The 11,565-nt window shown below is 45.7% G+C and overlaps 1 protein-coding gene across 1 annotated transcript; it reads right to left on the reverse strand.

Annotated features, from left to right (window-relative positions):
• Positions 1-3,529: 3,529 nt before the first annotated feature.
• Positions 3,530-5,397, reverse strand: LOC133930489 (zinc finger protein CONSTANS-LIKE 16-like). Its single transcript, XM_062377143.1, has 2 exons — positions 4,191-5,397; positions 3,530-4,063 (listed from the first exon to the last, which is right to left on the reverse strand). Exons 1-2 carry the CDS (start codon positions 5,256-5,258, stop codon positions 3,830-3,832), a joined length of 1,302 nt encoding a protein of 433 aa, XP_062233127.1. The 5' UTR covers positions 5,259-5,397; the 3' UTR covers positions 3,530-3,829.
• Positions 5,398-11,565: the final 6,168 nt, after the last annotated feature.

The raw sequence follows: 11,565 nt of genomic DNA on the forward strand, positions 1-11,565 counted from the left end.
AAGACGGAATACACGTATCGACATCAGAGCACTTGCTTAAGGTGTAAGCAAGTGGCGAGTCACGCTTTGAGAAGAGTGCAGAGGGTTTTACGATTAGGCCACAAAACCGTTGAACCAGCCACTTGATTCCCTTGTGCCACCCATTTAAAAGCCTAGTGCTAGGGTTTTAGAGAAGAGGAAGGATGAGTGCTTAGCCTATATAATATGTGTGAGTTTTGAGAGGAAAATCTTTGTAATTTATCTAAAATATGGCTAACCTCTTTGGTTAATGAAGTTTATAGTTTTGCATATGCTTGAATTCCCCTCCTTCTAGTTTCCCTCTATTGGTTCTTTTATTTTTTTTTGCAAGTTTTCGATCTTGTTTGAAATTTTTATTTTCGTGCTTGAGCTAAATTTTTCCACCTCATTGGAGTTAGTCTTCTAGTTGCTAGAGACATAAAATTCACGTACAAAAGTACACAATTGGGTATTGAATTCCTTTTCCTCTAATCCATCAACTTGGAGGTTTTCTTCACCCGGTAATCATCTCCTTGAGTTTTTGGTGTTTCTCCTAAAGATCCTGTTTTTGTGTGGGGTTGAGTCATGGATTGGTTTGTTGTAGAACCTAGGGTTCGATTCTAACCATGAGATCCATCTTTTGTTGGATTTTCAAATTTCATTTTTGAATCGGAACATCCGGGTTGAGCCTGAATTTCGGTTGCGTTACTCTTTGTGGTGATTTCTTCTTGAGGTGCATTAGGTGAACAAGGAGTAGGCCACCTATTTCGCAAGAAATTTGTAAGGTGTCTATTCACCTCCTCTCTAGTTGCCTATCTCGGTTCTACAGTATGGCTTCAAACTCTTCCTTCATTTGCCATTAATAACATATTCTGTGTTAATATGTATTAAGTAATTCTGGAGCATATAAAGTGTGTGCTCTGCTCACTATATTTCGATGTCACTCAAATGCAGGAGGGATGGAAGTAAGAGGTGATATAAATTTATCTAAACGTCAATACTTAAGATATGTGCATAAAAATGTTGCACGCATAAGAGAGCTTGAAGAAATAGTCCAAGAACAATGGTTGCATGCACAAATTTCTATTAGAAATGAGAAAGAGTTGCGTTCAACTATTGGTTCTTAGCAAGAAAAAATTGAGGGATTGAAGAAGCAAGTTGAGGAAGCAAAGAGTCACACAAAAAGCATGAAGACCAGATAGCACTTCTCATAGGCAAGCAATAGAGAATTGATGAGATTCTTTTGCACCTCATGAGCCAGTCGTAAAACATAGTTCAGATTATTCTTTCTAATAGTACATGGTACAAGGTAGCTTTTGAAGTCTTTGATGAATACATGGTTCAGGTAATCATGTTTTCATTAGAACATGATACAAGCTACCTTTTGAAGTCTGTGATGACTGCATGCATGGCAAGATGTAGACATGCTTATATTTTGCACCTGTGTTGGAGACAACTTTATTTGTGTTGTCTATATTTTTGTGAAAGTTTTTGTGACTTGATGTAATGAGATGATCCAAATATTCAGATTGTTTTGTAATGTATTTTTATATTGCTAATATTCTTATGGGATATATGATGATTTCTTTTTTTCATCATGGACAAGCAATGGCTATGAGAATTTTAGTGATGAAACACGAGTCAAATGATGTTTAATCTCACATTGCATGACAAATAAAAATATCACTGAATAGTCTATCTTCCATGACGATAGTAATCGTCATAAAATATAAGATGTTCCATGACGATTTTATGGACTTTGTCACTAAGTACATTCTGTGACGTAGATTCTGTGACGAAACGTGTGTCACGGAAAATACATCACTATTATTATTCTATCATAAAAATATTGTTATAACATGTCATCATCGATAGTCAGATTTCTTATAGTGTAACTGTGGGCGGAGGAAAGGCATGACATTGGAGGCGCCGCTAGATTTGTGCGTCACGCAGGAGTGCCATGCCAACAGTAAAGGCGCACTACGTAAGAAACTAGCAAAAGAGACACCATATTAGTGACGGCTACTCAACACGCGTCACTAATGTCTTATTAGTGACGGGTCTAATAAGAACGCATTACTAATGTGACTTCTAATCGGGACCAGATATAGATCCGTCACTAATGAGTGGTCATTAGTGATGGGTCGTAACATGACCCGTTACTGATGATAAGGTCATCAATGAGGGTCATCCTAGGCCAATTATTAGTGATGAATCAAGTTGTGACCCGTCACTAATGACTAGGTCATCAGTAACGGGTCGTCCTATGCCAGTCATTAATGACAAGTCACAATTTAATTCGTCACTTATGATCCACTCATCAGTGACATGTCATCATATGTTAGTTATTAGTGACATGTCAACTTGTAATCCATCACTAATGACCAACTCCAATCATTAATGACTGTATTCGCAAATATTTTTATTTTTATTTTATTTTCTCTTATTTTTTCTCACCTCAGCAGCACTAAAATATGAAATTTGGTAAATTAGTTATTAGTGACGAGTCATTGTTATGATACATTACTAATGACCTTTAACAAAGAAGGTTAAAAGGATAAAATATTCGATTTCTATCACAACTATATGATAGCAGAGGTGGTAAGGTTGCGACACGCGTGGGGATGAGGTCGCAGGTTTGATTCGATGGAATGCAAACTTGAAAACAATATGAAAAAAATATGGCTTGTGAGGCAAATAGGATGAGCCTGCGTTAGGATAGCTCGGGTGAAAAAATATTTTTTTTTTACCTTTTTGTGTCCCAAAAATACAATTTTTTTTATCGATCATTAGTGACGGGTCAAGATTACAACCTATCATTAATGTTTAGTTAATAGTGATGGGTCACGGTTACGATCCGTCACTAATAACTTAACATTAGTGACGGGTCGCAGTTATGACCCGTCACTAATGACTTCAATAGTAACATGTCATCACTCGTCACTAATGACTTCAATAGTGATAGGTCATCACTCGTCACTAATAACTATAACTCATCACTAATGATTTTAATAGTGATAGGTCATCATTCGTCACTAATGGTCTATCATTAGTGATGCGATAAGAGTGACTGGTACATGACCCGTCACTAATATATGTTATCACCGTCACTAATGATATTTTTTCACATAGTGGCGATGAGGAGCAATGGTTCACCTAAGCCACTGAAGACCGAGAAGAGGGTGGGGCGGGGAGCGAGGGTGAGATACCGTGTTGGGATTAAGCAACAGCGACTTTCAAGCAAGCAGCCCATCAGAGCGCGGGCCGTTGGATGCACATCCAATGTCTAGGAATGGTTGATTGAGATTTCCCTAATTTTCAGGTGATTGATGATGCGTACACGCAATGTCTTATAAATCTATGTATAGTAGTCATAGCACAATAATTTCAAGTGTTTCATAAAATTTTAGCAGTAAATTGTAGTTTTTTAATATTTAATCCGAGGACATATCACATTGGGAGATTTGCAACTATGTGTCAGCAAACCAATGATCATCAGGTGCATATACCCTCTGAAACAGAAGGGCGAAACTTCGGAACTGTCCAACCAAGCATTATAATTCACTTAGCTAGTATTATTATTCGACCATCGCCACAGGCAAGCAAGTGCCAATCGAAGGCACAGATAACCGTCAGTGGCGAACTGATCGGTGAAGAAAGGCAAAAAAAATTTGATTTAAGTTGAATGAACTAAAGCAGCTTCAGCGAGTTGTTTGTTTTTGTCATCATTTCATGACGACGGACGAGCGGCGTGCCGGTCACCGGCCGCACCTGCGTGCAGTGCAGCCAGGCGGTACACCGTACACGTATGTGCACCGTGCGTGCATATCAGCTACGCGAGCCCGGCGACGGCGACGCTGCCCCCGGCTGTGGCGCGCTTGACGAAACGGCCCTTCACCCTCGGCCGCTTCTCTGCGTTGAGCTTTCGCACCTCGTACCGGATCTTCTTGGAGAAGAGCCGCGTCCGCCGCTTCTCCCGGTACCGCGACACCCGAGCCTCCCGGCCGCCGTCCGCCCCCAGCTCCTCCCCGCCGTGGACGACCACCCCTCCCACCACCCACATGCCCTGTATGCACCGCCAGAATCAAGGTTAACAATCACTCAAAGTTAATCTGAGTGCATGCACAAGAAAATACGGCACGAGCGGTTGTATGCACGTGTGTGTACGAACGTGCTCTGCGTGTGGAACGTACCGTGTAGTCGTGGGGCCAGCAGTCGTCGAGCGTGACGTGCGGCCGCTCCTCGCCGGTCCACGGCGACCTCCCCCAGCTCTGGATGACGGCATCGTAGTTGAGGGTGAGCGAGAGGCTCCTCTGCAAGAACTGGGTGTCGGCGGCGGTGCCGCTGCTCGCGGCCTTCTCGTCCGGTGTCTCCTGAGGCGAGCCGTAGTCGAAGTCGATGTCCAGCATCTCGTCGGACGCCTCCGGCTCCAGCTCGAGGCCGCACGCCAGCGCGCCTCTGGCTTCGCAGGCACTGCCGCCGTCGGTCTCTACCTTGACTCGCCCGCCGTCGTCGTTCACCGGGTCGAGGAGCCCCAGCGTCTCCACGTAGAACGAGTCCTCCTCGTTGCCGTTGTCCAGGCCGCGGCCGAGGAGGGCTTCCATGTCGGCGGCGAACTCTCTGAGCTCGGCGTCTGTCGGCTCGAAGTTGGCAACGCCGTCAGGGAAGAACTGCACTGCCGGCTGCTGCGATGGCACTGCATCCGTGTTCGTTGTATCCTCGACGGGGCCGTCCTCGTTGCAGCACGACGCGGCAGCCGCCACGTCCTCCAGAGGCGGCGGCGGCGAGCAGAACTCCGCGAGGGCGGGGTCAAAGATGGGCACGCGGTATAGCAGCTGCTCATCCTCCACCTCCACCTCCCCCTCGCCGTCCTGCCATTCCGGTGAGTCCCCGCAGGCCGCCTCCGGCACGACGAGCCGCCCCGACAGCACCTGCCCGACGCTCTTGGCGTGCCCGCCGCGCGGGGTGCGTGCCTTGCGCCTGAACCACGCCGGCAAGACCTCGTCGCGACGCTCGCGCTTGGGACCCCCCGCGGGCGGCGGGTGGTGGAGCGGCGCCGACGGCCGCAGCCGCAGCCGCTCGTGCCGCCGTGCGAGCGGGTTCGAGGAGTGCACCGACGCATCGCACCCCTGGCACAGGAACGCGTCGTCCGCCGCGCAGTACCACCGTGCCCGCTGACGCAGGCACCCGTCGCACGCCCGCGCCGCCTTGCCGCCCACCTCCCCGGCCACCGCCGCCGCCGAGCTGCTCGTGGCTATCATTTCTCTTCTACGTGGAGCAACGATCTTGCTGTTCAGTGATGTCTCGTGTACCCCTCTACCAGGGACGTTTGTATTCACTATTCACATGTAACGATGTACACTTTGAACTTTGTACTGTAGATTACAAACCATTTGTGCCAAAAACAAAATCGTGGGTTTACCTTAGGTTTTGTAGCACATGTGGAGACGGTGGGGCCGAGCTGTGTGCTTTTTAGGGATCCCACGATGCACTTTTGGTGTCGAGGTGGGGCACACCTGTAGGTCTTATTTGCAACGTGATTGGTCCAAGGGTAATACCCCATCCATCGAGGAGGGTGCGATTGGCTGAGATGGGATTTTGGGTGGGACCGCCCCCGTTTGGCTACGCAAGCGGTTGCTGTGTGTTGCTAGTTGCTACCGCTGGCAGTGGGATCCACACAGGCCCGATCAGAGAAGCCTTTCTTTGATGTCAGTTTTTTTTCCCTCTCATACACAGGTAGAGTGGAATGATTACAACTACATTATATAGTTACAAGTGGGGTAGAAAAATTTCGCTCTTGCAGAAGATTGTTTTGATTTTAAAAAGAGGGATCGAATTCTAATGTGTGTGCCTAGTTTGGAAAATAGTGGTAATTTTCTCCATTTCTGCATGGTCTCAACAGTTTCCTGTAAAGCTGTATTTCTTTTGGGCATAAATACTTGACATTTTAGATAATAGCATGGTTTTGAAGTGTGACTTTAACCATTATTTTCTACTCGAACATATTTGTAAAACACAAAAAGTTATGTGAATGTGAAACTACTTTTGAAAACAAATCTATACATATGATCTAATGTCTCCAATCTAAATATTTTGAAAGATATTGATGACCAAAGTTTTAAAATTTTTATAGAAATCTTATCCAAAACGTTATGTATTAGTGAGCGGAGGGAGTACGTTTCAACTGGGGCTTGAATACACAACTCCAAATGTGCTAAAATGACCTATTCAATTTACAAAGATTTGGATCCGACATACAATGAAGTTTTGAAGGTTAGTAGGGCCGACAATGATTGGATCTTCAATTGTATCGTTGTATATTGATGCATTCCATGTCCTTACCAGCGGAGTAAGGTAAAATTGGACACTAGCTCGAGACGCGCCGTAACATCTATATGGTCCCCCAACGAAGATCGATATACTCTTAGCTCCCATGCCTAAGTTTTGGAAGCCTACAAAAACTTCTGCACAACCAAATACATGAAGAAAATATTTAGTTTGGGATCCCCAGCCGGGGATTTGATTAGTATTCGAAAAGTTGATATCGTGGAACATAGCGGTTGATGATTCTTGGAACGTAGCAGTGTGGTCAGCATGGGCTTACAAAACACTCGTACTCACGGCGATGCAGACTTGGTACGCCAAAATTATACAGGTCTTATCCAGTGAAGATAATGCCTCGTAAAGTGTAAATTCTAGATTAAAAAAAGAATAATGTCTTGTACCGCTGGCAAGGGATGAGTCGGAAGAGCACCGCCGGCCACCAGGCCCGACACGGGGAGAAGCGAAGGATGGCGGAAGAGTGGATGGAGGAGGACGATTTGATGGAACCGGATCTTAGGTGTGAACAGGACCTCCGCGTCAAGCTTCAACGCGGTAGGAATCCATCCAGAGATCATCCTCAGCGTCCTCTACAGATCGGGGCTGGTGACCAGGGAGGTCACTACCAGTCCTCAAGCCAAGGCGGTGACCGCGCCGGCCAAGGAGGCCGCGGGAGTGGACCCATCGGCCAAGGTGGACTCGGCGGCGGGCCCTTGGGACAGGAGGGCCGCAGACGCGGGGCCAGCCAGCTCGGGTAAGGGGGCCGCGGCGAAGGGCTCTCTGGTCAAGGAGGCCAGGGACTCGGCCAGCAAGAGCGTGGTAGCAGAGGACACATGACACGATGACTTGAAAACCCTGGTGCTTCACGGGAAGGATGGGGGAAGTGGGCGCAGGGCAATCCCCCTCACTAGGATATCAGAGGTAAATCCGCCAAATCCATTACACCTGAAGATGAATTGTGATGTTTCTGCTGTCAAACAGTCGGTCACCACCAAATAAATTGCAACAACGAACCCGTCTACTTCAAGTGCAAAGAAACCGAACATATGGCAGTGGATTGTTTGAACATCAGTAAGAAGCTCAAGATGTATGGCTTTGGAGTTGAGCAGGGTTTCTACTCCATCAAAATTGGAAATGCCAAGAAAAACAATGTTTTTAACTCTAGCTTGATCACAGTGCTTCAAGGAGAAGCTACCAGGAGCAAATTAGAGGACGAGCTAAAGGTTGTTATCGACTCTAAATGGCCTTGGAACGTTAGGAAATTGGACACAAGCGAGTATGTCGCGGTGTTCCCCACCAAGGAGGCTTTGGACACCATGACTAGAATGAACTCGATTGAGCTGAGATCCCTTAAAGTGAAATTCTCAAAATACAATAGAGACCCCACTGTGGTAAACATGTTGCAGACTGTTTGGGTTAAGCTTTATGGGATACCTTCATATGCAAAGGATGTTGAGGTGGTCAGGGAGATCACTTTGATAGTGGCTGAACCGCTACTGGTTGATGAACTGAGTTTAATTAGGGAAGACCCTGTCCGGGTTAAAGTGAATTGCTTGGACCCTTACAAGATCCGGCACTTTGTCAGGGTCACGACATTAGAATTGTGACCAAGGGCTTGTCAGGCAAAGGACCCAAGGAGGGGCCGAAACCAGACGAACCAAAGGAGGACGATCCCGATGATGATGAGAGTGAGTTCGAGGATTCCTCCTTCTAGGAAGGTGTGGAGGCTGGGTTGGACAAGACGCCAAAAAAGTCTTCCAAACCAAAAGAGCACAAACCGATGGAGAAATTTGATAACCAGGAGGGGATCCAAGCAGTGCCCATTGCAATGTTTGACCCTAGGATGGGATTCACTATTCCTTGGACAGAACCTGTAGCAAACAAGTTACTATCAGCCCATGCCACCACAGAAATCCATGATTTCACATATCAAAGAATGGAAGACAAAGGAGCCTCTACCAATGATATGCTGTTGCTTGACTTGGGGGGGGGGGAGCAGTACTATGTCATCTCTGTTGGAAACTTCTAATACTTTAAGTGCCCGGTATATACATCAGTGAGGTCCAGGAAGACCCTGTTGACTCTACCATTGAGAAGCTGTTGCTTGATATGGGGGAGAACAACACCGGGAAGAGTGATGGATCACCTTCTGTAGGCAAGGAGGCCTGCAGAAGTTCGATACTCCTACCTGTCACGCCTCTGCCAGGTGGTGTGACTGCCCAGGAAGAGGAAGAGTGCCTTGGGGTGACTGATGGTCACATATTGGTGCACAATAATGATGGGGTTTATTATTTAGAGTCCAATAAATGGCCAATTCTACAAATCCATGCAGAAAGAACCATTTCTGGGGATGTTCCAGCAATATGTGACAAGGAAGTCACCAAAGAGGATGCTTCCATGGAGGAGGCCCTCTTTGACAGCTGTGACATAGGCACATGCCAGATTTTGTCCTCTGAATCTGAAAAAGAGGGTGAACCAAGGTGGTCCATCCCTAGGGAGCAAGCCAAGCGAAGAGTTAGAAGGGGCAGATCTGCCGTTGCCACCAGATTCAGCAAGAGGGTACCTAGAGACGAGATACCCATCCAAGAGAAGGCCATTAATCGAATGAGGGTCAAGAACCTAGAAGAAAAAGGTAATACCTCTAATAACCCATTTTCTATCCTGAACAATACTTCTGATGCCTAAATTTATGAAATTATTAATAATCTTGACTTAGGAGCAGATAATGCGAAAGAATTAATTTCAGCTTTCAAAGCTGAAGAATTAGCGAGAGCAGCTATTGCGGAAGCTAACTACAAGGAGTACTTAGCCAAGCTAGCAAACAAAAACTCTCCTCATGGTGAGGGAGACTTTTCAGAAGAGTCTATGGAAGTTATTGACAACATAGCTAGAGGTTATGAGACTCTGAAGGACAAGTCACCTCATCTGGGTAAACAGGCACCTAAAAGCCTGTGAAAGGCAGGTGGATAGATGAAGATCTTATTCTGGAACGTTAGAGGTTTAGGTAAACCTTCCAGAAGAAAACAGATTAGAGAGTACATTCACCATTAGAATCTAGATGCCGTGGGTCTCCAAGAGACCATCAAAAGAGACTTCTCTATCAAGGAGCTAGCTGAAATCTCCGGAAACATCCCTTTTGTGTGGCAATGGTTGCCTGCAAAGGGACATTCAGGAAGTATCCTCACGGGTATTAGGGATGACTCCATGGAGCTGGAGGGTGTCGTTATTGGCATCTATTCCATCAAGTTACTTTTAAGGAACAAAGACACAAACTTCAGATGGAACCTGATCACTGTGTATGGACTAGTGGATCATAGTTGGTCCGACCACTTCCTCCAAGAACTAAGCACATACTTCGAGGATGAGCCCCTGCCCACTGTTATGGGAGGGGACTTCAACTTGATTAGGTCGGTTGGAGACAAGAATAATGAGAATGTGAATTATCATCTGATGGAGATGCTCAATAATTTCATCGGTCACTAGCAGCTCAGGGGGATTCACAAGACCAGGGGTCAGTTCACTTGGTGGAATAAATAAGAAAACCCAGTAATGGCTAACTTGGACATAATTCTGACCATCACTGATTGGGAGGAGAGATTCCCCCTCTGTAATGCATGGAGAATTACTAGGGTAGGCTCCGACCACTGTCCCATCATTTTGGACTCAGGGGAGATCAAAATGAGGGACCAAAAGTATTTTTTCTTTAAGAAACAATGGTTGCTTCAACCTGGTTTTGTGGTACTGTTTGCGGGAAAATGGGTTTCCTTCAGAGAAAGAATGCCTGAGAACATCTACTCCCTGGATTCCTGGCATGGGTTCTTGGTTAGAAGTAGGAAATTCCTTGCTGGATGGAGTAGACAGATTCACGGCGCAAATAAAGCCTAGAAGAATCTCCTCATTCAGAACCTGGAGGTGTTAGATGCCAAAGCAGATCAAGAAGGCTTAGCAACCGAAGAATGGAAAACCAGATACCAAATTGAGCAATATTTGGAAAAACTCTATCTCATGGAAGAGATTTATTGGCAGAGGAGGGGTGGGCAAGACTGGGACTCTAACACAAAATTCTTTCATTTATGTGCCAACGGGAGAAAAAGGAAAAACCAAATTAGGCATTTGGTGACTGATACAGGGGTGGTGAACGGGTAGACAGTCATCACGAAGCACATCGTTGAGTTCTATAAACACCTCTTCGGCTCGCAACCAGACAAGGGCATTTGCCTTAAACAAACATTCTGGGGCCAAAATGAACAGCTACCCCTGATAGACAAGGAGTCCTTGGGAAAACCCTTTGGGAAAGAGGAGTTACACAGGGCAATTATGTCCATGAAAGTGGATTCTGCCCCGGGGCCTAACGGGTTTACTGTCTCCTTCTTTCAGCAATTTTGGCATAGTATCAAGGATGATATGTATGCCATGTTGGAAGACTTTAATACAGGTAACTTAGATATCAAGAGAATGAACTATGGAGTTATTACTATGATTCCAAAGACAAAGGAGGCTGAAAATATTAAATAGTATAGACCCATCTATCTGCTAAATGTGGATTACAAGGCCTTCACAAAGATGATGACAGACAGGGTGAGTCTAGTGGTAGACAAGGTTATCGAGGAATGCCAATCATCCTTTATCAAGGGGCGAAACATCTTGAAAGGAGTGGTGATTGTTCATGAAACAATCCATGAACTTCGACGATCTAAGAAACAAGGCCTCCTTCTCAAGATTGATTTTGAAAAAGTGTATGACAAAGTTAGATGGAGTTTTCTCAAAGAAGCCATGGCGGCAAAGGGATATCCTAAAAGGTTGATAAAGTGGGTTATGCAAACCGTCCAAGGAGGACAGGTCTGCGTCAACGTGAATGGCCAAAGGAGCTCGTACTTCAGAACATACCAAGGGCTAAGACAGGGAGACCCTTTATCTCCCACCCTGTTCAATATGGTGGCGGAGGTTTTGGGTGTAATGATGAACAAGGCGGAGGTTTTGGGTGTAATGATGAACAAGGCTAGGCACAAAGGCATTGTATTAGGCTTGATGGACCATCTTATACCTACAGGGGTTACTCATGTGCAATATGCTGATGACACAATGATCATGACTGACTGCTCAGAGTCTAGCGTGCTGAACCTGAAAATCATTCTTTACTGTTTCGAATGGCTGTTTGGGCTCAAAATCAATTTTCACAAAAGTGAGGTGTTTGTGTTCGGGGCTGATCAAGCAACTAAAGAAAAGTATGCCAATATGCTCAACTGG

This window comes from Phragmites australis, chromosome 10 (assembly GCF_958298935.1).
Source record: "Phragmites australis chromosome 10, lpPhrAust1.1, whole genome shotgun sequence".
NCBI lineage: Eukaryota > Viridiplantae > Streptophyta > Magnoliopsida > Poales > Poaceae > Phragmites > Phragmites australis.